Source organism: Myodes glareolus, chromosome 10, assembly GCF_982192425.1.
Source record: "Myodes glareolus chromosome 10, mMyoGla1.1, whole genome shotgun sequence".
Lineage (NCBI taxonomy): Eukaryota > Metazoa > Chordata > Mammalia > Rodentia > Cricetidae > Myodes > Myodes glareolus.
The window spans coordinates 58,045,244-58,072,071 of NC_142035.1; the positions used below are offsets into that span (position 1 = coordinate 58,045,244).

The 26,828-nt window shown below is 46.4% G+C and overlaps 1 protein-coding gene and 1 long non-coding RNA gene across 9 annotated transcripts in view; one reads left to right on the plus strand and one right to left on the minus strand.

Moving 5' to 3' along the window:
• Positions 1–26,828, minus strand: part of Stard9 (StAR related lipid transfer domain containing 9) — an 89,977-nt gene that overhangs the window by 13,722 nt on the left and 49,427 nt on the right. For all 4 annotated transcript variants that reach the window (XM_048459616.3, XM_087911270.1, XM_087911269.1 and 1 more), the window contains 11 exons: positions 26,504–26,601; positions 24,916–24,993; positions 24,230–24,301; positions 21,671–21,850; positions 16,692–16,743; positions 16,261–16,398; positions 15,619–15,704; positions 15,432–15,535; positions 12,295–12,485; positions 11,358–11,832; positions 23–10,051 (listed from right to left, as the gene is read on the minus strand). In XM_048459616.3, coding sequence (XP_048315573.3) covers positions 23–10,051; positions 11,358–11,832; positions 12,295–12,485; positions 15,432–15,535; positions 15,619–15,704; positions 16,261–16,398; positions 16,692–16,743; positions 21,671–21,850; positions 24,230–24,301; positions 24,916–24,993; positions 26,504–26,601 — 11,503 coding nt within the window. The remainder of the gene's footprint in view (positions 1–22; positions 10,052–11,357; positions 11,833–12,294; positions 12,486–15,431; positions 15,536–15,618; positions 15,705–16,260; positions 16,399–16,691; positions 16,744–21,670; positions 21,851–24,229; positions 24,302–24,915; positions 24,994–26,503; positions 26,602–26,828) is intronic.
• Positions 4,396–15,513, plus strand: LOC148120655 (uncharacterized). 5 transcript variants are annotated; one of them, XR_015739103.1, is made up of 7 exons: positions 4,396–4,502; positions 7,215–7,322; positions 7,494–12,623; positions 13,738–13,892; positions 14,007–14,192; positions 14,347–14,400; positions 15,379–15,513. It is a non-coding gene; the product is annotated as an uncharacterized LOC148120655 (long non-coding RNA). The 5 variants fall into 5 exon arrangements; XR_015739101.1 differs by having other exon boundaries at positions 14,007–14,400; XR_015739102.1 differs by having other exon boundaries at positions 14,347–15,456.

Here is a 26,828-nt window from a genome sequence, read left to right on the forward strand (position 1 = left end):
CCTCCAGGTCCAGGACCCTTACCTGGTGTAGGGCTCCTTCCAAGAGGACATAGCAGGTTCTTGAGGAACAAGCACCTCCCCTGTTGAACTCTGCAGCACCTTCAGCAGGGCATCTGTCTCCCCAAAACCATGGTGCAGCTTTGCTTCTGTGAGTTCCACACTGAGTGAGGGTTTCTGGACCCCAACTTGCAAAGGGATGTGCTCCAATCGGAGCCACTCAGAATCCTGACTGTAGTCGTCAGAAGGTTGCAAGGGCCTTTGTGTTTGGTCTGCAGAACTGGAATCACACCTGACCCCTAGATTCTCACTGACATGGAGCCCTCCACAAGATTTATCCTGAACTCTATACCAGTTATCAAACTTGTTATGAACTGGGAGGTCCCTCAGGCTGTGATGCTGGAGATCAGGGGCCACATACACATGTGAACCAGGGCAAAGCAGCCCCACAGGTTGGCAGGCCTGAAGTGACTCTATAGTAGGCCTTTGAAGCCCTGTAGTATCAGAGATAGGACAAGGGCTAAGGGGCTGAAAACCGCTCCGTGAAGAAGATAGATCCAGGCTGGGCTGTGGCTCCACTATAGACACTGAGCTCTCATCCCCATTTGCTGTCCTGCCCTGCCACTGACTTGGCCTCCTGCTGTCCCGTGGACCATGCTCCATGGAAGTCACCTTCTCAGGCACAAAGCTATCATCTAATTTCAGGCTCCTGTGTCTTGGAGGAGGAGATGGCAGTCTGCTTTGTTCTCCAGTGCTGCTCGTGGGCTGAAGCTGCTGAAGGGCCTGCCCTAAGAAACTAACTTGGAGACTAGAGTTCTGTGGGCTGCATGGGGGGCTAAAATCAAGAACTAATTTTTCAGAACACTTTTCTAAAGGGCTCTTGCCTTCTCTATCCAGAGACCTAACTCTCTGAGAGACACCAGACTCATTAGTGGCTTGAGAATTATCCATTAGAGGTCTTGGGTTACCAACAGCAAGGTCAGGGCTGACGTTAATCTCCTGGAAATCAAGAGGATGAGCTGAGGGAGCTGATAGAGTCACGTGGACTGAGGGGTTGCTCAACTCCTGGGTGCTGGCACTAAATGTAAGGATTGGAGAGGAAGCCCTGTCCACCAGCACGGCATTCGAGGGGCCCAGGTTCTTCTGGGTACTAGGCTTCTGGGTGAACTCTGAAGTACCAACTAAGAGCCCTGAGTGATGGGAGATGCTGGAACTGTTGACCACTATGGAAGATTCCTCTGGCTGTAGGCTGGGAGGTGAGGAAACATCAGTAGAAGCTGGGGGGCTCACAAAAGGAAGGTTCTGCTCAAGATGGGCTTTCTGAAACTTCAAGTGTGGCGAGGGCACAGGAGGGCTCTGTGGCTTGTAGTGGGCACTTCCTTCATGGGGATCTGGAGATTCTGTTTCCTCTGCCCCTTTCTTCTGAAACACTTCTGGGACATCTCCCTTTTCTTGAACCACGGTGGTGATACCTGAGTCCATCACTTCAAGGATCACACTGACTTCCTGAGGCTTGACATCTCGGGCCTGGAAGGGCATAGGAGGTAAGTTTAGGTCTGTCTGGATACCCTCATCAACAGTGGTCTGAGTAGAGCCGTCCATCATGATGGCTTGTGGAGCCTCATCTGGGGAGTCACTCTTGATGTTCTGCTCCTTTGGGACTACATTTGGCTGTGAGAGACTCCCAAGAAGCTCAGAAGTGCTGTGCAGAAGCTGTGAGAGGTGGAGAGAAAGGCTGTGCATGCTGGTCCAGGAGGCCAGTTCAGAGTCTGACATTGTCCTGGCATCAGACTGCGCAGAGATATCGGTGCAACTCCAGTGGAGCCTGCTATCCAGGGTTTGTGTTCCCTGCTCAAAGGTATTCATCCTGGCCCGCCCCACAGCACAGCCTGTCTCAGATGGGCAGAGCGGTACGATCGTATCTCCTGCAGCTGTGGCACTCCCTCTAGCCAGAGGCCACTCACTCCTCAGACAGCCTCTCTCCTCAGAGGAGCCCCTGAATGGAGGTCTCGTGTCAGGATCCCAAGCTGAGGCAACTCCTTCAGATCTAGTCAAGATATGGGGCTTCTCCATGGCAAGTGAGGAACTCCCTATTTCCCAGCCTTCCTTTGAACTTTGGTCATTCTCAATACTGTTGTGCATGTTTGACTGATCCCCAGTTTTGGCATCAGTCCTTATATGGGAATGAAATGGTGATCTTTTGTCGTCCAGGGCACTATCCATGCTGGAACACTGAGCCATATTTGATGGTATTAGGCATTGGGGTTTCTGGCTACAAGAGTCATCAACTGCACTTCCAAACACATATTGCTTCCAGCCAATATGCACAGGTCCCTGTGGACACCAGGACAGGGCATGGGAATTTATGTCACTAGAACCAAAGTGCAGTATTTCTTTGTCCACCTGAGAGTGCCAGTTCTCTGGCATACCCTGGACTCTCAGTTTATCTGTCTTTCCTCGATGGGCCTGTTCCAAAGTACCAGGCATCCAGTTAGTCATGAAATCAGGGGTTGGCATACATGACACAGTAGATGATGTTGGATAAGGAGGAATGACAGGTTTCAGGGGCTCGTGTTCAGTGGAGCTATTGTTCAAGTTACATGAAGCTTTCTGATTGCAATCTTGAGTCTTTGGAGATGTTGGCAATGGCTTTTCTAAGGAATGGCCCCTGAGAAAGGGGCTCCACAATCTCTTTGGCCCCTGTGCATCTTCATCTGTCAGGGAAGGAGACTCCACACTCAAATTTAATTCTTGAAGAGATCGAGATGAGCTGATCACACAGAACTGAGGCCTAGGGGAGCACCTGGAATGCTTAGTGCCAGAGAAGATTGCAATCACAGGGAGTGCGCGCCTGGGGCGGAGAGCCAGCCCTTCCCTTCCAGAGTCAAGTTGACCAGGAGTTGGGACAGCAGGCTGTGATGTGTCAGTTTGCCCCAAGGGCAGAGACGCCAAGCCTGCAAGGCCTGAAAACAAAGTCTGGGACACAGGAGACTTGGTTACAACTATCTCCTCTCTTACACTGTCTCTAGTATGAAAGCCATCAAAGCCACCTTCATTTGAAGATGTTAGATTTCTGACCTGGGCATGGGCTTTGCCACCTCCTGAAGCTTGTTCTCTTTGTTGCTCTTCTTCCTCCCACGAAGTCTCAATCTGAGGATGGCAGGTGTGTTTTAACCTGTCTCTAAAATTGGCTTGAGGACCCAAGCAGCTGTGACTCCTGACCTCAGTGGAAGGTTGTGTCTTTCCTGAGCAGTGTCTGGTAGTATTTTCTAAATATCCATACTGAGCTGCTATTACCGGTGTACCATCAACAGATCCTTCATTTAAATTTAGGGTATGTGGTCCCTGAGTCACTACAGGAGGTTCTGGCTTGGTTTGAGAGGCCTGTGCATTCTCCCCTACAGAGTTATTCTTCAAAGTCCTCAGTGGCTTAGAGTGTGTTCCTGCAGGACTGGTTGTATAAACATCCTTAGGGGCAATGCTGGTCTTCCCTGAAATGTTTTCCTCAGAACCTTCAACTGACCTTCCACCAGCAGCTACATGGGTGAGGCCATTTGCCTTCACTTCTGAGGTGAATAGGGAATAGTGGCTTCGAGCTGGAGCGGAGACAGCAGCTGAAGTGGATGGTTTGAGGACGCTGTTGTGTACAGACCCAAGTTCTTCATGCTTATGCTCCAGGTCATGTGCCAAAAACATCTGAGAGTCTTTGGGAAAGTTCTCTACTGTTCTGTCCACTTCACAGTCCCTATATGGAGCTATGGAAGGTGAGTGGACAGGATGTGGAGCAGCCTGCGGAGTTCCTTTCCTAAGGACACCATCTCCATAACACGGCAGAGTGGAGGCATGGGAGCAGCAGGCATGAACAGCAGTAGGTTGAGAACCACTTAGCTGAGGAATCGTTCTGTTCTTTTCCTCCTCATAAGATGAGTCAAGTGCCCTGCTACCTCTAGTTCTCCCCTCTAAGACAAGGCACTCATTTGGGCACAGACATGGCGCCTCTTTTCTAACTCCACTAAGATGCAGGCAAGGGATCTGATCTAGAAGTGGAGTTGACCTTGGATTCTTGTTGTCAGCCCCATGGGCTTCTGCCAGGTCAGAGTCAACATTTTTCCACTGGACAGGATGATGCATGTGAGCTTCTGCTTCAGCCTTCTTAGGAGCCCCTGGTTGAACAGCACATGGCGTTGGACTTGCCTTAATTTCTTCTAAGCCAGTAGAAGCATCTGAGCACTGGACATGGTATTTCTTAGGCCCTGAAAGGCCTGCAGAATTATCCACATGACAGATCACAGACTGACATTCATAATGGACTGCTTTTCCTTCCTGTGTGGTCACTAAGATTTTAACTGAGCCTCCTCTACATGTACAATCTAGACGTCTAGGTTCCTGATACTCTGGGATGCTGTCCTGACTACCAAAGGATATGCCCTCTGCAGTTTTACATGCAGCTAACTGACTTTGCCCATGCAGAATCCTGCCAGGATCATCACAAGAAGTTTGAAAAGGTAAGACAGACACTTTCTCTGATCCCACCCTCCCATCCTGCTCTACAGCTGGTATAGAAAGAAGCCTGTCTGAGGCCAAAGGATCAACAAAGGACAATGTTCTGGATGTTTCTTTCTTTGTCTCTATGACTTCAGAAGGCTCAGACCATCCACTTTCTCCACAAAACTGTCTTGACTCTCTAGTACAATGTCTTTTTTCTAGACCTGGGATTATGTGAGAGGAAGCCAGAAAATGATGCCCTGGTCCTCTGTCAGTTTCAGGGCTGGGCAGATGCTGAAAGTTCCCTGCTCTGGGGAACATGGCTTGCACTTCCTTCTCAGCATCCAAGAGGTCTGCAGACACAGCAGCTGGAGATGCCACATGCAGTCCTTGGGCTTCATTTTCATTCCTGGTGCTTCCCCACCCTAACTTAACCATTTGCTCCCGGGGCCTACCAGCAGCCTCTGAAAAACACCCTTCTTGTGAAGTCTCATAAGGAAGGACTGTCTCCTCAGTCATGAAGTCATTAAGCTGCTTCCTCTGTGCTTTTGCCTGTCTGATCTCTGCCAAGATAGCCAGGCATATGGATGCATGTATAGAGGAGTCAGGTAGCAGTGGAGGCTCTGGATCGGGCGCCCTTGGTAGAGATGTTGAGCTAGCAGGCTGATCTTCGGACTTCTCTTCCTTCTGCCTTTCCTCCTCACCCTGGTCACTAACTTCCTGTAGGAGGAAACTGACCCTCTTTTCAGCCTGCCTTGAGACCCTGTTCAAGAAACTGTTTTTCATTTCTTTTTGTACAGTTGCTTCAGATTCAGAACCCAAACCTTCCTGGATAGTCAAGCCTGTTGAAGTGACTCTGAAGTCCCCTCTCTGGTCTTCTTGGGGGCTAGTGCTTTCTGTTATCCAGTCCTCTGACTCTAGTAGAATGCTCTCTGGTATAACTGACTGATCATTAGCTCTCATGACTGTGGGCGTCACAGATTCACACCAGGCAGTATGTGCAGCTGAAGCATCCCCTATACCACTTGCCTGTGGGCTACTGCTTCTGGTTCCTCCACTGTAATCCTGATGCCCTACTCCAGTTGCCAAGGAACTTCTATTAATTTTCAACATTGTAGGCTCTAACATGTACTCAAATGAAGAGATGCCTTTGGTATCAGAGGCATGCAAACAGCTTCTTGGTAAGCTTGGAAAATCCAAAGGTTGGGTACCACTCAGTTCTCTATCAGGAAGAGGTGCAGAGAAGCCTGTCTGATTATGGAATGGGGAGACAGTTTCCTGGCTTGGAGTTGGAAGTTTTTGGGTCAGTGAGACCAAAGTCTCTTGCAGGTTTCCTCCCTTTTCCATAGCCAGTTCTTTAACTCTCCTGTGAGCTTTTGCATCCTCCAACTCTGAATCACTCGGGAGTTCAACAGTTTGGCTTTCCTGAACACTTCCCATAGTCTCTGGTTCCTTGAAACTTTCCAAGGTCCAAGTCCAGTCTTGGAAGTCTGATGATGTTTTTAGCAGCTCATCAACCTTCTCAGGAGAGCTCTCTACACTGGGCTGCAACGGCACAGCTCTAGCTAACACGTTCATTCTCTTTGAGTGAAGGAAAATGTTGCTAGGCTCTCTGAGAGCTATGTCCTTCTCCACAGAATCACACATGTCCCTTGCATGCCCATCTACTCCAGGTGGTGGGTGTGAGTATTCACTCTCAGACTTCCCCTTTTGTGTATGTTCCCTTGACCTAAAGGGGCTTCCTATGCTTTTCTGGACTTGGGCATTATTACTGATAGCACTGTTACCCTCCATTTCCCTAGCTTTACTGTCTCCATCGATACGATCCTCAATCTGTATTGGAAAAGATGGCTGATTCTCAAAGAATGAATGTTTTCCAAAACTTCCTGGCATCAGACCATGGTCAGCCCTCTCCTGGTCCTGGAGGTCCTGGAGCATAAACTCTGTACTTGGCATTTGAGAAGCATGAAGCTGCTGCTTCTGCTTGGATTCAATTTCTAAGATGCCAGTTTCCAGCTGCATTACACTCTTGATCAGCCTAGCCATTTCGTCGGCACTGTTAATGCTCTGATTCTGTCTCTCTCCCAAAGGTTCTTCTTTGGATTTTATTTCCTGTGACTGCCCACGAGCCTTGCATTCTCTAGGTTTTCTTTCCTGAGAGCACATGGCTAGATGGCACCTTTCACAGGTGTACTGGGTTCCTGGAAGACTAAACTCCTCTTGGATGTCTTTGGAAACCACCTCCCTGAGAAGCACTGTTCCATTCCTCCCTTCCCACCTGTGAGGTGGGCTCCCACCTCCTGTCATGATCACAGGGCTGCTTACTCGACTGGACTTCAAAGGAAGAGCAGTTTCCTCAGGTATGACCTTCTCCAGGTCTACATTGGTGATCTTACCAATGAAGTCAGACCTGGCTCCAGATGAAGACTGACTGTGAACAGCACAGGTCTGGATCTGTGGTGGGAGTGGGCTCTGTTCTTCCTCACTTGCCTTGGAATCACAGATGAAGAGCAAAGTCTTTGACTCAGAGCCATCAAAGGCAACACTGCAGTGATGCCAGGCAGAGGCCCCTTCTCCTTCCTCGTGGACTGAGAGGCTGTACTTTTTATTTAAAATTCTAAGTTGATTTCCACATTCACAAACTTTGAAGCTGGTAGAAGGGAGATGATGTCTGTTCTGAGCAAAAAAACAGTAAGCAGAATCATGGTTCCCTTCCTTTCTTGTATTTCTAGAGCATTGCTCCAGTTCTTCAGTAACTTCTGTGTCCGGATGAGTTGGCCTCCTTGTTGTCACCTGCTGAGACACATCGATCTTAGAATTCTGGCCTTGTGACAACTTGGGTAAATTATTCCTCCAGTTAGCTTTCTGGAGGACCTGATAGCTATGACCAAAGCCCCAGGCTTCCCTGGGGGGTGGGGATGGCACCCAGGCTTCCCTGCAGGCTGGAATCTCTAAGGCAGTTTCTGTCAGGGCATCCCTGCTTTTGGTTACATAAAATGTTTCCAAGGAAGGCGGCTGCAGAGAAGATGGGAAAGGACTGCAGGGAGCAGAGTGCAGGAAGAGCTCTGGACCTGACGGGAAAGTATGAGAAGCATCTGTATGTGCTCCATCTGCTTCCTTGGCATGCTGCTGAGAATCTGCCTTCTCCTCCAGCAGTGGCTGCTGACGACTGTTGTGACTTAGTCTTGGCTGAACAACAGTGCTTTTCTCGAGAACAGTCCCATCTTGGGGCCAATGATCTGCTTTGGTAGGTAAGATATCAAGATTGTGATAAGCCTTCTTCTGGAAAAAATACTGCCCAGAGGAAGTTATCAGCCCAGTGTTCCTGCTACCCGGAAGGCACCCTTCCAAACTGGTCTGTTTGACTTCCCATGCTTCTGTCATATAATTTGGTGTCTTATTTCCTTCTGTACAGGTCTGTGCATTTATAGATCCAGAAGTCAGTGATTCTAGGTCAGCCGAGTATGCCCCATTATAACTCCCTTTCTCGATGGTACTGAAGAGATCAGAAGCACTTTCTAAGTTGCCACTCACACTGTCATGCTCTTTCTCTGCTCTTAAGTGGCTGATTTTTGATATGTGGACTGGAAAGTAGCTGAAATCTAAATTTTTAGATACCCCAGGGTCAACTGGCAACTGAGTATCTACTTTATCAGAAGCTTCAGCTAGGGAGCTAGATTCTTCCTCCAGGCAGGAGAAAGCTGGCCTGGGCTCTCCCACAGCTTTCGAAACAGAATTAGAGAGTTCAAGGAGATACTTCTGCTGAAGGGCAGCCCAGTCTTTCTCATGAGTCCTACCTTCGTGAGCCAGTGAAGTGGCAGAGAGAGCCAACACACTTGACGTGTCAGAATTGTGCGATTCTTCAGAGATGCCCTGGTAGGTCATGTCAGGAATTTCTTTGTCCTGGAAGACACCATCAGCTCCTGGCTGAAGGAACTTTTGACTTTCACAAACTGAGGGCTTGGATATATCAGAAGCAGAGGTTATGTACAAACCTGAACTACAGGGTGGCTTAGTACTGCCTTGGGGCAGTTTGTAGCTAGGTGACAGGACTGTACCTGGTGGCTTTACTTCTTTGATATTTAGCCTGTGTCTAGGCATCTCATCATGGGGCTGAATTTCATGTACATCGGGACTTGGACATAAAGAATGTACAGTCGCTGAGGGGCTGCTGGGATTGACCTTAGAGTCACAAGAAAACCATGAATCCACAGATACCAGGGGGCTCTCTCTTGTAAGCTGCATGCCTTGGAGAGAGTTGGCTTGTTCAGGCAGTTCACAGTGGGGCTGGAACTCAGGGTCAAGGTAAAATGAATTGCTCTTTGTCAGTAAGGCATTAGGCCTGACTCCTGTTCTGTGGTTGATAGGGCTAGGCATGCATGTTGCCTCCTGGTCTACTGCAGGTAGGGCGGCCTTGTGCAAGTGCCAAAAAGTCTCTGTAGGCATTTCATCAGCAGAACCAGGGAAAGGTTCCTCTTGCCTATCTTCTCCCCGTTCTTCAGCGTCAGTCAGGCTGTCCAGGGAAAAGCTCCTTTGTGCTTGACCACATAAGGTACTGTCTGAGGGCTTCAGGAGGTGTCTCACAGAGACTAAAATTCTGGCCCTTGAATGCCCATGGTTCATGGTGGAATATTCATCCCCCGAGTCTTCTGGGGGGCTGTGGTACCCTTTCTCAACAAGTGAATCCTCAGATATTTGACTATTGTCACTTTCAGAGTTCTCTCGAGCTGGAAGATGCCATGTTCCCTGAAGATCCTCTGGCTTCAGCCGCTCCTTTGGGACTTTGGCATAGACGTAAGAGAGAGAATCCACTGAGTAACTGCTATCAGTGTCAGATAAATCATTGTCCTTCTCCCTTACACAATCCCTTATAGGTCTGGAATCTGTGCAGAAGGCCAGCGTGTCTGGATCCCCTGTGTTAGGTTGTCTTTTTAAAGAACTGCCATGAGGTGAACGAGAGAACTTTTTGGCCCTAGCTGCCAGCACCCTCTGATGTTTTTTTGATGCCCTGCTTGGAGGTGTTGGTTTGGATTCTGTCTGAAAAGTCGTGATTACTTTCCCACTCCCAGCGGCTTGCTCAGATCCACTGAGATAAGTAGAGTAGGCAGTGGTTTCCTTGGGAGCCTTGTAGGTTCCACGGCTCCCTTCTTTTTGCCATCCAGTTTGTGTGTTGCCAGCGGCTTCTAGTCCCTTAGCCCTTCTGGTCTGTGCAGCAGGGGTGTGGGTCCTTGAGCCATCTCTTGACTTTAGCTTCTTAGTTTCTAGGCCCTGGGAAGGCGTCTGACAGGACTGCTTACTCAATGACTCGATTTCCTGGCTACTGACAGACTCATGGCTCACAGTGAGACAGGTGCCTTGGGTAGAGACTCTCTTCCTGGTTGAGGCTCCCCTGGCAGGATAGCGCCTCCGGTCTGGTGGATGGAGGCTGTTCCTGCCCAGGCAACCTGTTCTTGGAGGGTAAGCAGTAGCCTGGGGAATGCAATCTGCTGATAGGGTTTTTTCTGGTATTTGGTGAATTGGGTCAGGAACAGGTGGTGACATGGTGGAAGGATCCCAGTTCATGAAAGCACTGTGGAAATAAGGAAAACCATCTCAAAAAAGTAATGTCCCCGACGTACTATCAACAGAAGGAATATGGCATTCCACTTAGTTAGCTCTGAAAGAGGATGGAAAGCAGGCCAGTGTCACTCACTGTGTCCTACAGTCCTCTGCTCAAAACATACAAAAGCAGACTGTTGACAACAGAACCCTGGCTTTCAGAATTCGCAGATGCATACTGTCACTCAACCCCCGCCCTCAACTGCTTTATCTTAGGAAAAAGTTTAAATGAATTCTATTTCAAGCAGTTGTCCATGTGAGGAAAGCAGTAACAATTGTAATCCTATAAAGACTCAAGCGGATAGATCTAAGAGGTAGTACCATCTACAGAACTCACCCACTCTGCACACTAATAAGAAACAGGAAAGGATGACTATAGGAACTTCAAAAACTTAACAGTAGGTGGCAGTATATAAATCCAACTAGATCTTGACTTGAAAATCCAATTCACACTTGAAGCATCTTGAGAAAATGGAGTGTGACTCAGGTTTAGATTCTATCAAGCTATCAACCTTGATCTTGGTAGATATGATTTGGTAGGTATGACAGAATATTTTTTAGAGGTACATACTTAAAGAAATGGTGTTAAATTTATATGATGTTACTTTAAATACTTTGGAAGATAGGATGGTAGGACTAGAAATGAATGTAGTACATCTTTATAATTGCTGGAAATAGGTGCTGCATAAGGCTCTCAACTTTGTCCATGTTTAAAGTTTTCCCATAATAAAAAATTGGTTTTTCTGCCCAGTTATTTAAAGAACAAAGAGGTGAGCAAGCATAACAGCAACAGACATTGTGTAATCTTCTGAGCAAGGCCAAGAATACACAGAGCAGGACATGGGCCTCTACTCCAAGAAATCTGGGAGATAATATGCTTCCCACTCTATGACAGCAGAGAAGGAGAAAGGAGCAGAGGAGGCAGATCCAGACAGGAACCTGGGAGTCATGTGTCAGTTCAGGGAGGAGGTAGCCTGTGAGGTCAAGGAAGCCTGTGGAGGTAGGACATAGAGGAAACTGTATCTGGACAGGCTAGGTCTAAAACATACATGAAAATGAGGCAAGCTCCTTTAAAAGAAGAAACGAGCTGGGAGCAAGAGTGGCTCTGCAAGGACAAGAAACAGCCTGACTGTGAAAAGATATGCAGACAGGAGAGAAGCCTGAAGGACCAGAGGAGTAAACACCTCTCCACCTCACACATGAAGAAGCCCTGGGGAGTAAAGAACACTGCTTGGACATCTGGGTTAACCCCAGCTCCTGGTGTACATCGATGGTACCTGTGTAGCCGGGACAGGCGTTGGCTGCAGAGCCTTCGGAGGCTTAGAGAGCTGCAAGTTGTCCATCTGCTTCTATGCTGAGAACTTGAGCGTGAGGTGTTAGAGCTGGAGACCCAACTTGGGGCCTTGGAGGCACCATCATCTGGGAGCCAAAAGAGTGCCCGGAGCTGCTCCAGTCTTCTCTGGGTCTCTAGCAGCCTCCACTTCTTAATAATTCTCTTCAGCTGGAATGAGACCTTTTTCTGCCTGATGTTCCACACTGCAGCCTGAGAAGTGCGTGCCCGCAAGCGCTGCAGCTGCAGCACCCTCTTCTGGCTTTGAACCAGTGGGGATGTTAGAGCCTGAGGAACTGTTGGAAGCCAAGCATCAGGTGCCACAAAGGCCTCAAGTTCTTTCTCTTCTCCACTGTTGTCTTCTTGCTGTGCCTCCTGTAAGCTGGCTAGCCAGGTCTCTTCTCTGAGTAGCCACTGCTGGTCTGGGAACCAAAAACACCCAGAGAGAAGGTCAGCACTTTCTGCCTATGGCTGCCTAGACTCAGATATCTCCAGCCATGGCAGGAGCTGTGAGGAGTGGAATGGATTTGATAGAGTGGTGTGGCAAGTGAGAACTATAGGGCCTCCCTACTGAAGGGGAAGGAAAGGAAGATGTGTAGGCCTCAATATAACAGTGGACAAGTGGGGCGGGTGGAAATGCACAGACAAGTGTGCCACTGGAGGGAGTCAGCAAAAGGTGCACCATTCTGAGGGGCCATAGAGCAGTCCACTTGTTTATTTCCAACCCCCTTGTGTGAGCTTCTGGTCTCTAAAAGAAGGGAGAGAACACCTAGTACAAAAGATTCCATTTTATCACAAAGACAACAAAAGCCAGAATACAGAAGTTTGGCAGCATGGAACTGAAGAAGGCAGGCGAAGCAGACACCTTAGACAAAGGCACCTACTGTCTTTTATCTGCTGACGGTTACGTGTCTGGTCCAATTCTGGGGCCTTCTGAACGCTACTCTGTCCTTCTACAGCCTGTTGCCTCAGATCCTCCACATAACATTGCTGTTGCTCAGTCTGGGCTCTGTGGGAGATCTCGCCATTTCTTGATGTCTGCTGGTCCTTGTCACAATCTTCTTCCAGCACTTTCCTGTGACAAAAGGTCCAGGGTCACCCAAGCAAATCAAACTCAGAACAAATGGGTGCGAGACTTAAGTCCCTCTGAGCATACTCCTGAATTCAACAAAGTAGAAAGAACTTCAGACATCTGGCAACTTGGAACAAACAGGTGTGTTGTCACAGGCAGCTCATGAAGTCATAGAACAGGAGCAGAGAAGGGTCATCAGCTATCATACTTCTAGAATTGTGGGTCCAGCAGAAACCCAAATGCACTTTCATAAGGAAATTATGAGAGTAAAACAAATGTTTTGTTGTTTATATTTTTTTTGTTTTGTTTTGAGACAGACTAACCCTATGTAGCCCTAATTGTCTGGGAACTCACTATATTGAGCAAGCTACCTTGAACTCACAGAGTTCCACCTGCCTCTGCCTCCTGAATGCTGGGATTAAAAGCAAGTTCAACCACCTAGCTCATAAGGAAATTATAAGAGTTAAAGGCACAAAAAGCACATGCCTTTAACCCTAATATTCTGGTTGTATAGGCAGGAGAATTATGAGTTTGAAGTTAGTTTTCCTGTCTCAAAAATAAATAAGTAAAATAAAAGATAGCTAAGTTAAGAAGCACTTTCTAGACTGGGGAGATGGCTTAGTGGATAAAGCATTTGTCACGTGAATATGAGGACCAGGGTTTGGATCCCAGAATACATATAAAAGCCAAGCAAGCATGGTAGCTATCTGGAATCCCAGCCCTTGGAAGGCAGAGGATCCCCAGTGCAAGTTGGGTAGTCTAGAATTGGCAAGCTTTGGTGTCAGTGAGAGGCCCTGCCTTAGTGAATAGAATGGAACCATTGAGAGATGCTGATGTCAACTTTAGGCACACACTCCAAACGTGTACATTCATGTATACACATACAGAAGCACTTTGTCCTTTAAAAGAAAGAACTGAAAGAATTAAGGGTTTCTGCTAAAATTCCTCCAGGAAATACAGGAAAAAAACTTCAGAAATACTGGGAAAAAACTGTTAACCCAAAACATTTTGTACATATATTTACACATATGTAATATGTGTGCTTGTATTACGACTCCAAACCTGAGCCACAGTAATGGCTGAATTATAAACATAAACCCATCAGTGAGGCCTAGATAAACCCAGCTAAAACCCATAGAACATCAGAACCAAGAAGCAGAGTAGGGATCCATATATTCTGAATCCCCTGGGGTTACTCAGTTTTCTTCCCTGGGTGTTTCCCCAGTTCTCAGATTTACAACTTGCTTGTTTGTAGGAGAGCGCTCATTCCTTCTGGGGAAGCAGCAGCTGCAGCAATTCTGCATGGGGCTGCAAGGGAGACTGCAGGATGACACAGTGTAATTACCCAAGCTCCCACACAGCCTCGGCCGGAAGGATGCCTCTGCTAAGCACATTTTTCAAGTTCCCTGGGTAGGTAAAAAAAGAAAATAACTACACTACATGTCTGGATGTGGTACCAAAACCAAGTTCTCATTACTGGGCAGTCAAGGACCTATATCTAACGATGGTTGCCTTTCATCTTAGGTAACTCCAGCATCCCCTAGATACTGACTGGTCACCACCTATTGCCAGGACTCTGTTGTACCCTCTGCTCTCTCTGGCAGTTATCCTCTGCTATCTCAGGGCCTCACAGTCTGCAGCAGAATTTAGCAGTGTCTACTATTACTGTAGCAGCAGTGAGAACTTCTTCTGGGATCTAGACATTTAAAGGTAAGCGCCACACCCCCCAACTCCAAATGAGAAATGCAAAGAGCACATCTTGGAGGACAAAATTCCTTCCTGGTCCAGATCACTACTACAAGGAGAAAATGGCCAACTCCGTCCAGTTTAGAAAAAGCTCTGACCCTCTGAAATGCTCCTCCAGGAATGAAAGAGGGACAGCAGCCTAGGATGAGGACAGCCCTGGAGCCAAGCCCAGGTAAGAGTAGAAGGAAAGAAAGACTGCCGAAAAATCCAGACTGGGTCATGCATTTTCCTCTGTCAGTTCTACCCTCTGGCCCCTTTGCTCAATCACTAGCTTGGGAGCCATACCACCTAATAAGGGCTGGCACCAGATACTGGCTACAGTAGATGGATAGGCCCAGCACAACCTATAGGCCCTCAAGCTGGTGCTGAAAGGTAGGGGCAGTCCATGTGAGAGGCTTTGATTCTGAAGCCCTTCACTGTCCTCGGATAAAGAACATCTACCTTCTTGTGTTGATGAGAGATCATGTCAGTGCTCATGGAGCTGAGGATCCTAAAGAGTTAAAAGGTAGGAGGAGACTACAGAGGGAGGACAGTGAGCTGTCTAAGACAAGAGGACAAGGAAGAAAGGGAAGCAGCTTTCCTGGAGCCTCACAGTCACTGGGGCCATGGAATGTGGATATGCCCCTCAACTCCTTTGGTCCTTATCACAGGATCCCTGGAAGGGGATAGGCACACTCTTAATTTAGAGGTAAGGAAACAGGGTAAGAGAGTAAGTGGCTGGCCTGAGATCACACGGCCTTTATGTGGCATGGCCAGGTGTCAGTCTGTTCGCCAAATTCCAATGCACCTTTCCTGTATCAGCTCTTTACGTTGCAGTGTTGTTCCTGATAAACTCTGCACTTTGAGAAAAACCAGGTCTTCACTGTCTTCCTAACAGAAACCTTACCCAAAACAAAGTCTCCTTCATAGCTTCCCCACAAAACAGGAAATCCTCTCTGAGAAAACAAGTACTTTGGCCTTAGATCCTAATTCTTCTTGGCCTGGATATCTTTGTCAGCTTTTTCAACTTGCCCTTCACTCCACAGGACCCCAAGACCTAGGATCACACTCCCTTAAACCTCTGCTGTAGCAAAGTTCAACCTGTGAGCACTCTGAGGGTGCACTGCTCACCCTGCCCCAGTCCAAACCCTTCCCGGTTCCATTCTTTTAGGAACTAAGAAGCAAAGCCAGGAGACTCCACTGATACAAGCAGCAGATTCTCACCTCTCCTTCCAAAGGACAGGACAGAGACCCAGTCTTGAGGCAGTGACATCTCCATCCAAGTCCAGCCATTCCAAAGAGCAACTGCTGCCAAGAGTCTCTCCAACCTGGGATAAGGAAAAAGCAGTGAGCCCAGTGGAGCATGCGGAAGCTTCCCTAACAGCCACTCAGAAATCACAGCCAGGCTTACCTTAAGCCTGTTGTGCCGCAGCAAAGCAGCCTCAGCTGGGTGGTTAAATCGGAACTTCTGTGCTTTCCCCAGGGTGATGACAGCTCCTTTGACACACAGACAAGAGCTCAGTCCATGATTGTGCTCTGAGTATATACTGTGAGATAAACTAATGCCTACAACAAGGTGATAATTTTGCTATGTATTAATTATACATCTCACAGTTATAATCAGATAAACAGCAGGACACGTTCCAGGTAGAACAGTCAGAGACTTCATGAAGAGGCAGACTCTAAGTTCAGTTTCAGAGAACGGGACTTGAATGAATTAGTACTAAAGGCATACTGACACCAAGTCTTTATAGCACACTAAGAACTTCAAAAAACAAACAAACAAAAAACCAGACTTCATCCAATCCTGCCTTATGCGCCCATTATCTCAGATGGAGAAACTGAGGCTCAGATAAACAAGCACAAATTTCCACGGGTCATTCTCCATTCTTGGGTCTTAGAAGAAGGAGGATTGTATTAGGAAGTCTTCGGGTCTCAGTACAGAGGTTGGGTAACACATGATTGAAGCTTGCTTTATTGAGCTCTGTGGGGTCCTAAGGTTGAAGATGTCCATCATTCGTCCAGATATACACAGGGAGGTAGATAGTCCTACCTTGAGTCAGACGGCAGGAAGCAGTGACTTCTCGGCCATTGACTGTACAGCGTGCCCCTTGGGTAGGCCGGAGAATGACCACCCCACAAGTGCTAGTGATTGTGCAGTGGTCCCTCTCGATCCACTGGCCCTGAAGGACTAAAGAGGTGTGGGGGAGGGGTAACCTGAGTGGGGAAACCATTCAGGAGAATGACTCTTCCAGTTTCTACAAGAGCCAACCCAACAGCCGACAAGGAAAGAATACCCACTACCTGAAACCACCCAGAGCTCAAAGTCTCCCCCTGGATAAGCCTCCTCCTTCCAACTTCCAGACCCAAAAGCTGGCAGCAGAAAGAGAAGCAGACCCTGAACACTTCAGAGACTCCTTTTCTCTCCAAGACCAGTAGCAAACTTTTCAGGCACAAATGCTGCCTGTGTGTCAGACTACCTACCTATGTCCTGTTCCTGGTCTGAATCCATCCTTCCTATTTTTGTTGTCCCCTCCTGTGGGGAGGAAAGAGAGAAGATGTTTCACAAAGAATACACAGAGACACAGCCCTGCCCTCAGAGCACAGTCCACACTCATGTGTAATCGGGGTCTTCCCATGCCCATCTCAGCATTGTCAGAACCATTCCCAACTTCAGTCTGGGCTGTCCTGCCTTCCATCCACTTGCTCTGCAGTTCAGGAGGACAGAGGGAAACAGTAACACTATAGGAGTACACAGCACTGACTGTGCAAAGCCCAGCAAGTGCTGACAAACTGAAGTTAGGGAATAGATACAGCTGTTGGTCAGAAATTCCCCAGTAAAAGGAAGGGACAGACATATACTTCATTCTCATAGCAGCTAAGGTTAGTGTGGCCTGTGCTTGATCCAGGAGACTCAGAGACTTTCTATGAGACTTATGAATTGTTACCTTCTTGCTCTGCAGAGAAAGCATAACAGATGCCAAATTCTATGAAGGGTAAAGCACAAATAGGGGAAGATGCTTCTAGAGTCAAAAGGAACTGGAAGAGAGTAGAAGAAAGCACATGCAACCAGTGTTAATACAAGCAAACCACTGAATTAGTAGAAGACTAGGGCCTTTGGGCCCCAGGATTATGACAAATCTACTATAGACCATACACTCTATTAGGGCAGAGATGCTAACTTGAAGGCCCATCGTCACCATTTCTTAAGTAGATATTTGCTATGCCCCAGGTATTATGCTGAACATTTTGTATACATCTTTTTATTTGCTTGCTAGTTTTTATTATTATTATTTTTTTTTTTGAGATAGGGTCTCTCTGTGTGGTCCTGGCTGTCCTGGAACTTGCTCCAGGATGGCCTCAAACTCACAAAGATCCACTTGCTCCTGCCTCCCAAGTGCTGGAATTAAAGGCATGCACCACTATCACCCAGCTTTTGCTTGCTTTTTGAGCCAGTAATCACTGTGTATCTTAGGCTAGCCTTGAACTCTCACCTTCCTGCCTCAGTCTCCCAAGGGCTGGGATCACTAGCATTTACAATTTTGCTTGGCTTTATTTAATACTTTAACACTCCAAATGCTGGTATTACTATTTCCGTTTGTCTGTCTGTCTGTCTGTTTTGTTTTGTATTCCAAGGCAGGGTTTCTCTGTGTGTAGCCATGGCTCTCCTGGACTTCACTCTGTAAACCAGGCTGGCCTTGAACTCACAGAGATCTGCGAGCCTATGCCTCCCTAGTGCTGGGATTAAAGGTGTGCACCACCACTGCCCAGCTTACTGTATCCATTTTATAGGCCAGAAATCTGAAGCTCATAAGGGAGTAAATTGCTTAGGAAACCCATTTGCTAAGTAGGAACACTGTGGCTACAGCTCAGGTCTCTGAATCCCTAGCCCTTGTTTTTTAGCCTCATCATAACACTACCCTAAGTGGGAAGTTTTCTAAGTGCCTGAAATCACCACTAGGCCATACTTTCAGGAACAAGAACAGGGAAACCTTGTAGGTTTCCCCAGACAACTTGTAAGAAGAATCCTAGGAGCAATAAAGTTCTGGTTTGCCCTATGCCTCTCTACCTCTCCTCCCTGAATACAAGTCAATAGTTGCCAGCCTCTACCAACACGGCCCAGGGAGGAGTCTGATGGCTGATCTTGGTTGTCGACTTGACTATATCTGGAAACAACCAAAACCCCAGCAGCTGGGCACAAGGTTTTAGGATCCAGCCAAGGAAATTCTTCTTTGAGGTGAGAAGACCCACCCTGTGGTGGTTTGAATGTGAATGGCACCCCACATTATCATTTTGAATGCTGAGGCCCTAGTTAGTGGATTAAGAAGTATGGACTTGTCAGAGGAGGTATATCACTGGGTTTTGAGGTTTTAAAAGCTCACACCAGGCCCAGTCTTTCACTTTCTCAACTTTTAGATCAGATGTGAGCTCTTGGCTACTGCCCCAGTGCCATACCTATCTGCCTGTCTGCTGCCTGATGGTCATGGACTAACCCTCTGAAAACATAAGGAGGCCCCAATTAAATGATTTTTTTAAATAAATTGCCTTGGGGGGCTGGAGAGATGGCTTAGTGGCTAAGAGCACTGGCTGTTCTTCCAGAGGTCCTGAGTTCAATTCCCAGCAACCACATGGTGGCTCACAACCATCTGTAATGAGATCTGGTGCCCTCCTCTGGCCTGCAGATGTACATGCAGACAGAACACTGTATACATAGTAAATGAATAAATTAAAAAATCTTTAATAAATAAATTGCCTTGGTCATGGTGTCTCTTCAGAGCAACAGAATAATAACTAAGACACACTCTAAATCTGGGCCACGGGCTGGAGAGATGGCTCAGAGGTTGAGAACATTGTCTGTTCTTCCAGTGGTCCTGAGTTCAATTCCCAGCAACAACATGGTGGCTAACAACCATGTGTAATGGTATCTGGCGCCCTCTTCTGGCCTGCGGACACATATGCAAGCATATACATAATAAATAAAATCTTTAAAAAAAAATCTGGGCAACACCTTCTAGTGTCAGCCTATATCAAGGAACATGGAAAGAAGCTCCTTGGCTTTTTGCTTGCTTGTCCTCACTCCTGCTGGCAAGTCCATCTGCTCTGCTGCTTAGGCATTCCTTCACTGGTGTTACAACCTACTTCTTCAGGATTCCAATGAAGACTTAAGACCAGATGAGTCCCTGTGAACTGAACAACTATTGGATTCTTACTGGGAGGCTGCCATGTTAGACCAGCTGAAAGCCACTCTAATAAATTCCCCCTCCACACTCCCATTTTATCAGTTTTATTTCTTTAAAGAACCCTAACAATAGGTTAAAACCCTTCATATTAATTTAGGGACTCTTGATGGTAGAGTACAGTCCCCCAAAAGGATAAGGGCCACATACTATCATGAAACTATGACAGAAAGGTGATGAGCTCTCAGATAACAAGCAATGGTGACCTTTGGTTTGCTGTTCTTTTGCCTTTTTCTACAGGCAGTTGGTGACTCAAAGGCATTACAAGGTACCAGCCCTCTCTGCTCTATCCACTCTTTCTGTCCCACCGAGGAGCTTTCCAATGTGGCCCAAGAGAAAACTGCTGGCAGTGTATTACCAAGGGACTAGTTTCAGGTCTGTGATCAAGTGAGCAACTAAATAAAAATGTAAAGACTCTTGGATCACTATTATTTATAGTTATTTAAGCCACAATCCAAACAAATCATAAAAATAATATGGGGATGGGGTTGAAGAGATGGCTCAGCGATTAAGAGCACTGGCTGCTGTTTTTTTCAGAGGACTTTAGTTCAACTCTCAGCACCCACGTGGTAGCTCACAATTGTCTGTTTACTCCCATACCAGGTGATCCAATGTCCCCACATTGCCTCTGTGAACATTGGGCACACACAGGCTACACAGACACACATACAAGAAAAACACCCATAAAAACACAGACATACATACAAGAAAAACACCCATAAAAAACACAAAACAAGAACAATAAAGAATATGGGTCCATAAAGTACAGAAATGCCAGAATTAGAAATTAACAAAAATGTCACTTCACTGGTCTACCGATGTACCAAGGAGCAGGGAGGCTCTGAACTCACTAAATGAGAATTAACAACCACTGCCTCTAGGTCTAAGATTCTAATGTAGCCATGGCTCTTCACCCTCTGCTGCTACCACAAGCTTTCCCACCTCACACCTCACTTCCTCTCCTCACTCCGGATTCCATCAGTGATTCAGAAAAGTTCCACCTGATCCCTAATCTCTCCCTATGGTTCTGAATGATGGAAAGATCTAATGAGTTTCTGGTATTTAGATGTGTTAAGGTAAATTAGTCAAGCACTTCTGCCTGAAGCATTTCACCGAGACAATGTAAGTAAAATGCAAAGCACACCAGAAAGTAAATTACTTGAGCTTTCCACCTGAGATGCTCAAAGGGCTTACTTATCCCGTGCACACCAAGGAGCTTGGCTAACATCTTTCCAAATATCCCAGACAAACAGCCTGATTCCTCCAGAGATGGCAGTAATGCACCTATCCCCTGCTTTTATTTGTTCTTTTAAAATGTCTTCTGTAGACATTAATGAGAACAGAATTGAAGCCTCTGTGAGTACAGGAATATTGGCCATGTGAAATGTGTTTGCCTTCCACAGGACTGTTCTCAAACAAAAGATCATTTTTGAAGGGGATAGGCAGGTTGTCAACTCTTCAAATTATCCATTTGGAAATGATGGCCAGCCAGGGCTCTTATTTGGAAAGCCTAGACTTTTACTTGACTTTTTCTAGATGAATTCTTATCATCACCCCCTTACCACCAGTTCCTTAGACCCTCCCTCATGTGTTCTGCTTCCTCTGTCTTTCTCCCCTTTTATTCTCTAGGAAGTGCTATGATGGAGATGGGGATGGGTGGGGGGGGGTATTTGTTCTTGTTGATTCCCAGGTTGAATGAAAGATAATGTGAGAAGAAAACTTTCTAGTCTCTTGAATTTGCCCATGTTTAAGCAGCCTGTATTTGTAGTTTAGAAGTTCTGACATTGTCTTCTTCAGACTCAAAGGAGCTTCCTGGGTCACCTTCCTGAGCAGCAGAGACTGCAGGCACATAGCACTCTTCTCAGCTTATACTAATTATATTTCTGAAGTTAGGATTCTGCTCTCCTCCTTGCACTCCTGTGCTCCAGGAAGCCAGAAAAGCAATGTAAGAGGTTCCATTCTTACCTTAACATGAAGAAATTCAGGCACAGAAATAAACAAGTTACAGGAAAGCATCGGTAGCAGTTGAAAACAAATAATCATTCTGATCTCTGGCTTCCTATAGCCATTTACACAAACCCAAACAAATCCCACCTTGTGGCTGGATCAGATTCCTGAGCACAAGTCCCAAGGCAGCTCTGAGCCCTTGGTCTGATCCCTGAGAACGTGGCTATGATGTCACTTTGGGCCGGTGCTCAGGAAGGGGAGCTGCACTGGCTTCCGCACCTTGAGGTGATAAAGCACGACCCCTGTGCTGAGCAAGTCGTCTTCCAGAGCCATCAGGTGTGGCCGGCTGGAGTCGATGGCCACCCGAGCCCTCCTCTTGTTGATGTCCACACCGTAATGCTCCATGATTGCCTGCCAGTCATTCCACTTCTGCGCCCACTCTTGAGCCAGCTGATCCATCTGGAGAGGTACAAGAGATGACAGACTCCCTGTGAAGTCCACTCTCACCTGTTACCCAGTCTTTTATTCCTCATGATCCCTAGAGAGGCCCCTGTACCTTCTCATCTGTGAGTGCTTCGTGTGTTTTAAGCTTTCTTCAATAAGCAAGTATTACTTTCATAAACGGAAGCTCCTTCAATAAATGCTTACATTTTTTCTTCAGTGAGCATACACTGTTCTTTTAACTAGAAAAAAATGAATGTGTCATGGTTTGGACATGAAATGCCTCACAGGCTCCTGTTTTAAAGGCTTGGTCCCCAGCTGGTGTCATTGTTTTGGGAGGTGACGGAAACTTAGTAGGTGGGACCTAACTGGAGGAAGCAGGTCACAGGAAGTATGCCTTGGAAAGATGTAGCATGTCCCTGGCTCCTTCCTGCCTCCCTTCCCATGTCCCAGCTGCCATGAAGTAATTACTTTGTTGCATTATGTTACCTTACCACAGGCCTGCAACTATGGATCATGGAAACCTATAATCTGTGAAAACTCAAAGCCTATATGTGATTGGATGTGTGCACTTCTTCCACTTCCATTGTTTAGTCATGTGTTCTGTGTGTGTGCGTGTGTATGCACATGTGTTACTACATGCAGAAACCAGAGAGGTCACTGGGTAACCCTATTCTACCTGGCTTTTTACATGGGTTCTGTGGCACTGAACTCAGGTCCTCATGTTTGTACAGCAAGATTTCTTACCCACTGATCAATGCCCTTAGCCCCAAACCTGATCAATGTCCTTAGCCCCAAACCTTTCTTCCTCTCAGGTAGCTCTAACTCACAGCAACAGAAACCTAACACAAAATGTTATTTCAATTAATTGATGCTTCTCAGACATCAATACTTACTTACAATTACCCTTTCTGCATCGTTTTTTTTTTTCTTTTTGATGTTTTGAGACAGTGTTCTCTGTGTTGCCCTGGCTGTCCTGGAACTCATTCTGTAGACCAGGCTGGATTTGAACCCAGAGATCCACCTGCCTCTGCCTCAAGTGTTGGGAACGAAGATGGGTGGCACTGCCCATCTCTGCTGCTTATGTTTATGTGCTCCGGCTTTAGTATTCCTCTTCTGACCTAACATCTCTTCCCATATATGTAGCACTTTGAGTTACAATAAGTCTGCACCTGGCTCAAAGGTACACAAAGCACTGAGAAGAATCCTCCCAGACTGTATGGAACTTGACTGAAGACATGTGATAATAAAATCACAGCAATAAATGATAAAGTACTGAATAATTACAAAATGTCAGGAACACAAGGTTTCATTTCTTTTTTCTGCTCATATTCAGTCTCATTCACCCTGTCCTGTCCCTCTCCACTCTTGTGGGCCCCTCAGAGTTTTAAAAGTAAATGCATCAAAGCTCAGGTTAAGGAGGGAGGGACATGAGGGAACCATGTTAAGTTCAAGGTCTTCGCTCCCTTTTGCTAGAAACTGAAACGTATGCAGAAAACTTATCCTGGGAATAGAAGAACTAAGAACACTCAGAAAAAATTAGATTTAGGAAAGTAATTTTCTCATAAGGGAAATACTTAGGAAAATACGCAAAATTCATATACAAGTATTTAAAATACTCTAGCAAAATTATTTAAATTTTTCATTAATGGCTTTCATCTTCTGTTCACAACTCTCCTTGATGAACAGTCTTCCCTGCAGCACGTGCGCCCTGCCACTGTCCCAGGTCACTCTCCCGTTCCACGGCTTTGCTTATGTCATCTCCCTCTCTATCAGTCTTTCAAAGTCTAGCTCAAACCTATTCTCTGCCTTCCAGCACAGGACAGCTGCTCCAGAAATGCCAGGTATAATGATTTCTTCCTTATCAGACATCTCATGAAGCACAGCAACCTGTGTATCCAAGTGGCCTGTGGCCACCTAAGCAAGACTCTCGTATCCCTTGAACCTTCACATGAAGTGCTCAATCTGTGAATACGTGCTAGTTATCTGGCTAGAAAATTTACTAGATTTGTGGACTAAGAAATCATTTTTTCAGCTGGGCGGTGGTGGTGCACGCCTTTAATCCCAGCACTCGGGAGGCAGAGGCAGACAGATCTCTGTGAGTTTGAGGCCAGCATGGCCTACAGAGCTAGTTCCAGGACAGGCTCTAAAGCTACAGAGAACCCTGTCTCAAAAGAAGAAAAAGAATTAACTTTTCTAGGCTACTCATACTAGTCAAAGGAAGCTGTCATGAACCTGAGAAGATAAATACAAAGAAAGCCATTTACCACCAACTCAAGCCTCAATGGGAAGAAAAACGATCTCTGAACTAGACAGAGCCTCTCTGCCCCACCTACATGAGGAATACCTGGAGAGATTATACTGGAAAGTTCAACTGGGTCCACTCAACACACCCACCTTGTGACCATTCCGGAGGACCACCTCCTTCAAGCTTTCATCCAGTTCATCATTTAATGAGCGGACGTTCCTCTGCACAAAGAAGGGGGGGGTCAGGTCTGGTATTTTCTTGGTATCAACTACAAATAAGTTCCATCATTACACTTGAGAAGGATAAAGTGTAGATAAAAGTATAGACTTCACCACCAAAACTAGAAATAAGTCAGGAGCATTTAGTATCTGGGCTCATATGAATACAAAGGAGGAGAATTAAAATAAAATTTTCTTTAGAACCCAATTCCCCATATCTGTCTCCACAGACAGTAGGCCAGTAAGGCCAATGTTATCTAGACAAGAGCTGATACAAGGAGAAGGCATCCAGCTCATCTGAAGCTGCACAGAAAAATCAGGACATCCTTCTGCCTTTGTTCCATCCCTGCCAACTGAAAACATGAAGAGAGGGCTCAGCCGGTGGAAGCACTTGCTCTGCGAGTTCAGCTACCTGAGTAAAAACCCAGAGCCCAACATGAACAGAGAGAACCAACCTGGAAAGTTGTCCTCTGACCTCTACATGCATGTGTGCACCCCTGGTCACACAAACACACAATAACATAAAACTTGAACATCTGGAATATGACAAGCCCCAGGTGTTCATGGAACAAGACCATTCGTCATTAGAATATGGAAGAGTGTTGGCTGCCACATACCAGCTCAAAGCTCAGCAGCATGGCTTTCAGCCTATCAATCTCCTCCCTGAGTTCTCGGATGAGCTTCACACTCGCATCCTGAAACAAAGAGAACTCAGTCACCACTGGCTCATACTAGGTCCCAAACTGCTGTGAAGTGCTAGTTGGAGAAGTGTTATTCTTTGGGAGTGACTTCTCAGAGTATAATCCCAGGACCCACAGTATCAGCTTCATCCAAGAACTCGTAATAAATGCAAACTCTGGCCCCACCCCAGAAAGCAATTCTTGAGGGTTAGGGCTCAACCATGTCTCACAAACTAGTCAGGTGTTTCTTTTGCATATGAGCTTGGAAAATCATCACCTTAGAGCACGCCAAGGAAGCTCATAAACACTAATCCTCCTATATGATGACTAAGTCTGATATATGCCTAATCATACTGCCTTTGAAAACAGCCCCTACGTGCTTTAGGTATGTCTGTTCCCCAGCTGTGTCCCCTGCCCTGAAACTTTTAATTGAATCTCCAAGAGGTAAGAAACATTTGCAATGTTCCTATCATTACTCAGTTTTCGAAACAATTTCTTCCTACTCCCAGTTTAATCCAAAGAGAAGTAATTTATATAATAAAATTCAGGCACAATTATCACTATCAATTAAAAATAAAAGCATCAAACAGAAGCTTCCAAATGACCTTTCTTAGAGTGACAGTCATACACTAGGGCTCTTCAGAGGAATGGCTGTAAAGAAATGACTGAAGGAAGTTATTCATAAAATTATTTGTTGATAACAGTAGAGAGATCAGTGAAAGACAGGGACTACATTGGGAGAAAAGAGTATCATTTGCAGAATACAAGTCAGGATGAAAACGATGCTCATTAGTGTTTTGTCAACTTGACCCAAGCCAGTCACCTGGTAAACTGGAACTATCAGCCTGGCCTATAGGTAATCCTGTGCAGTGTTTTCTTGCTTAATGACTGATGGGGAGGGTCAAGCTGACTGTAGACAGTGCCACTTCTAGGTAGTTGGTCCTAGGCTGTATAAAAAAATCAAGGTGAATGAGCCATGGAGGAAAAGCCAGCAAGCAGAGTTGCTCCAAGTTCCTGTCTCAGCTTCCCGAGATGATGGACTGTAATCTGTATGCTGTGGATAACCCTTTGGTGGAGTTCTCAAAAGGACATGCCCCATAAGTCATAGACATTGGAATATTTGATCCCTAGTTGGTGGCTGTTTGGGGAGTACTAGGCGGTGTGGCCTTGCTAGAGGAAATATGTCACTGTGAGTGGGTTTTGAGGCTTCAATGCCATTTCTAGCTAGCTCTCTCTGCCTCCTGCATGAGATTGAGATGTAAGCTCTACATCTACTCCACCATCATGAACGCTAACCCTCTGGGATCATAAGTCCCAAATAAACCCCTTCTTCTGTAAGTTGCCTTGGTCATGGTGTTGACCACAGCGGCAGAAGAGTGACAGATGCACCTTTTCTCCCAGGTTGTTCTTCTTCAATGTTTTACTACAACAGCGAAGCTAACTATGACAAATGAGAAAGAAACAGAGAAAACAATAAGGAGAACTTCAAACTGTGTCAGACAAGGACGTCCCATGAAGGCCTTACCTCGTTCACCTGTGGCCTGTTGATGATGTTTTTGGCGTTGGATGCATATCTCAGCGTACTCATGGTCTCGTTGTAGCTGGTGTGTGCAGGAGACACAGCTGAGGTAGAAAGACAGCTGAGAAATACACTGGTGGGCCCTTCCATCTCAGCTCTCATTTCTTCTTTTTATTTGGTTTTTAGAGACAGGGTTTCTCTGTGTAACAGCCCTGGCTGTTCTGGAACTAGGCTCTTGTAGACCAGGCTGGCCTCTAACTCACAGAGATCCGCCTGCCTCTACCTCCCGAGTGCTGGGATTAAAGACATGCACCATCACTGCCTGGCTCAG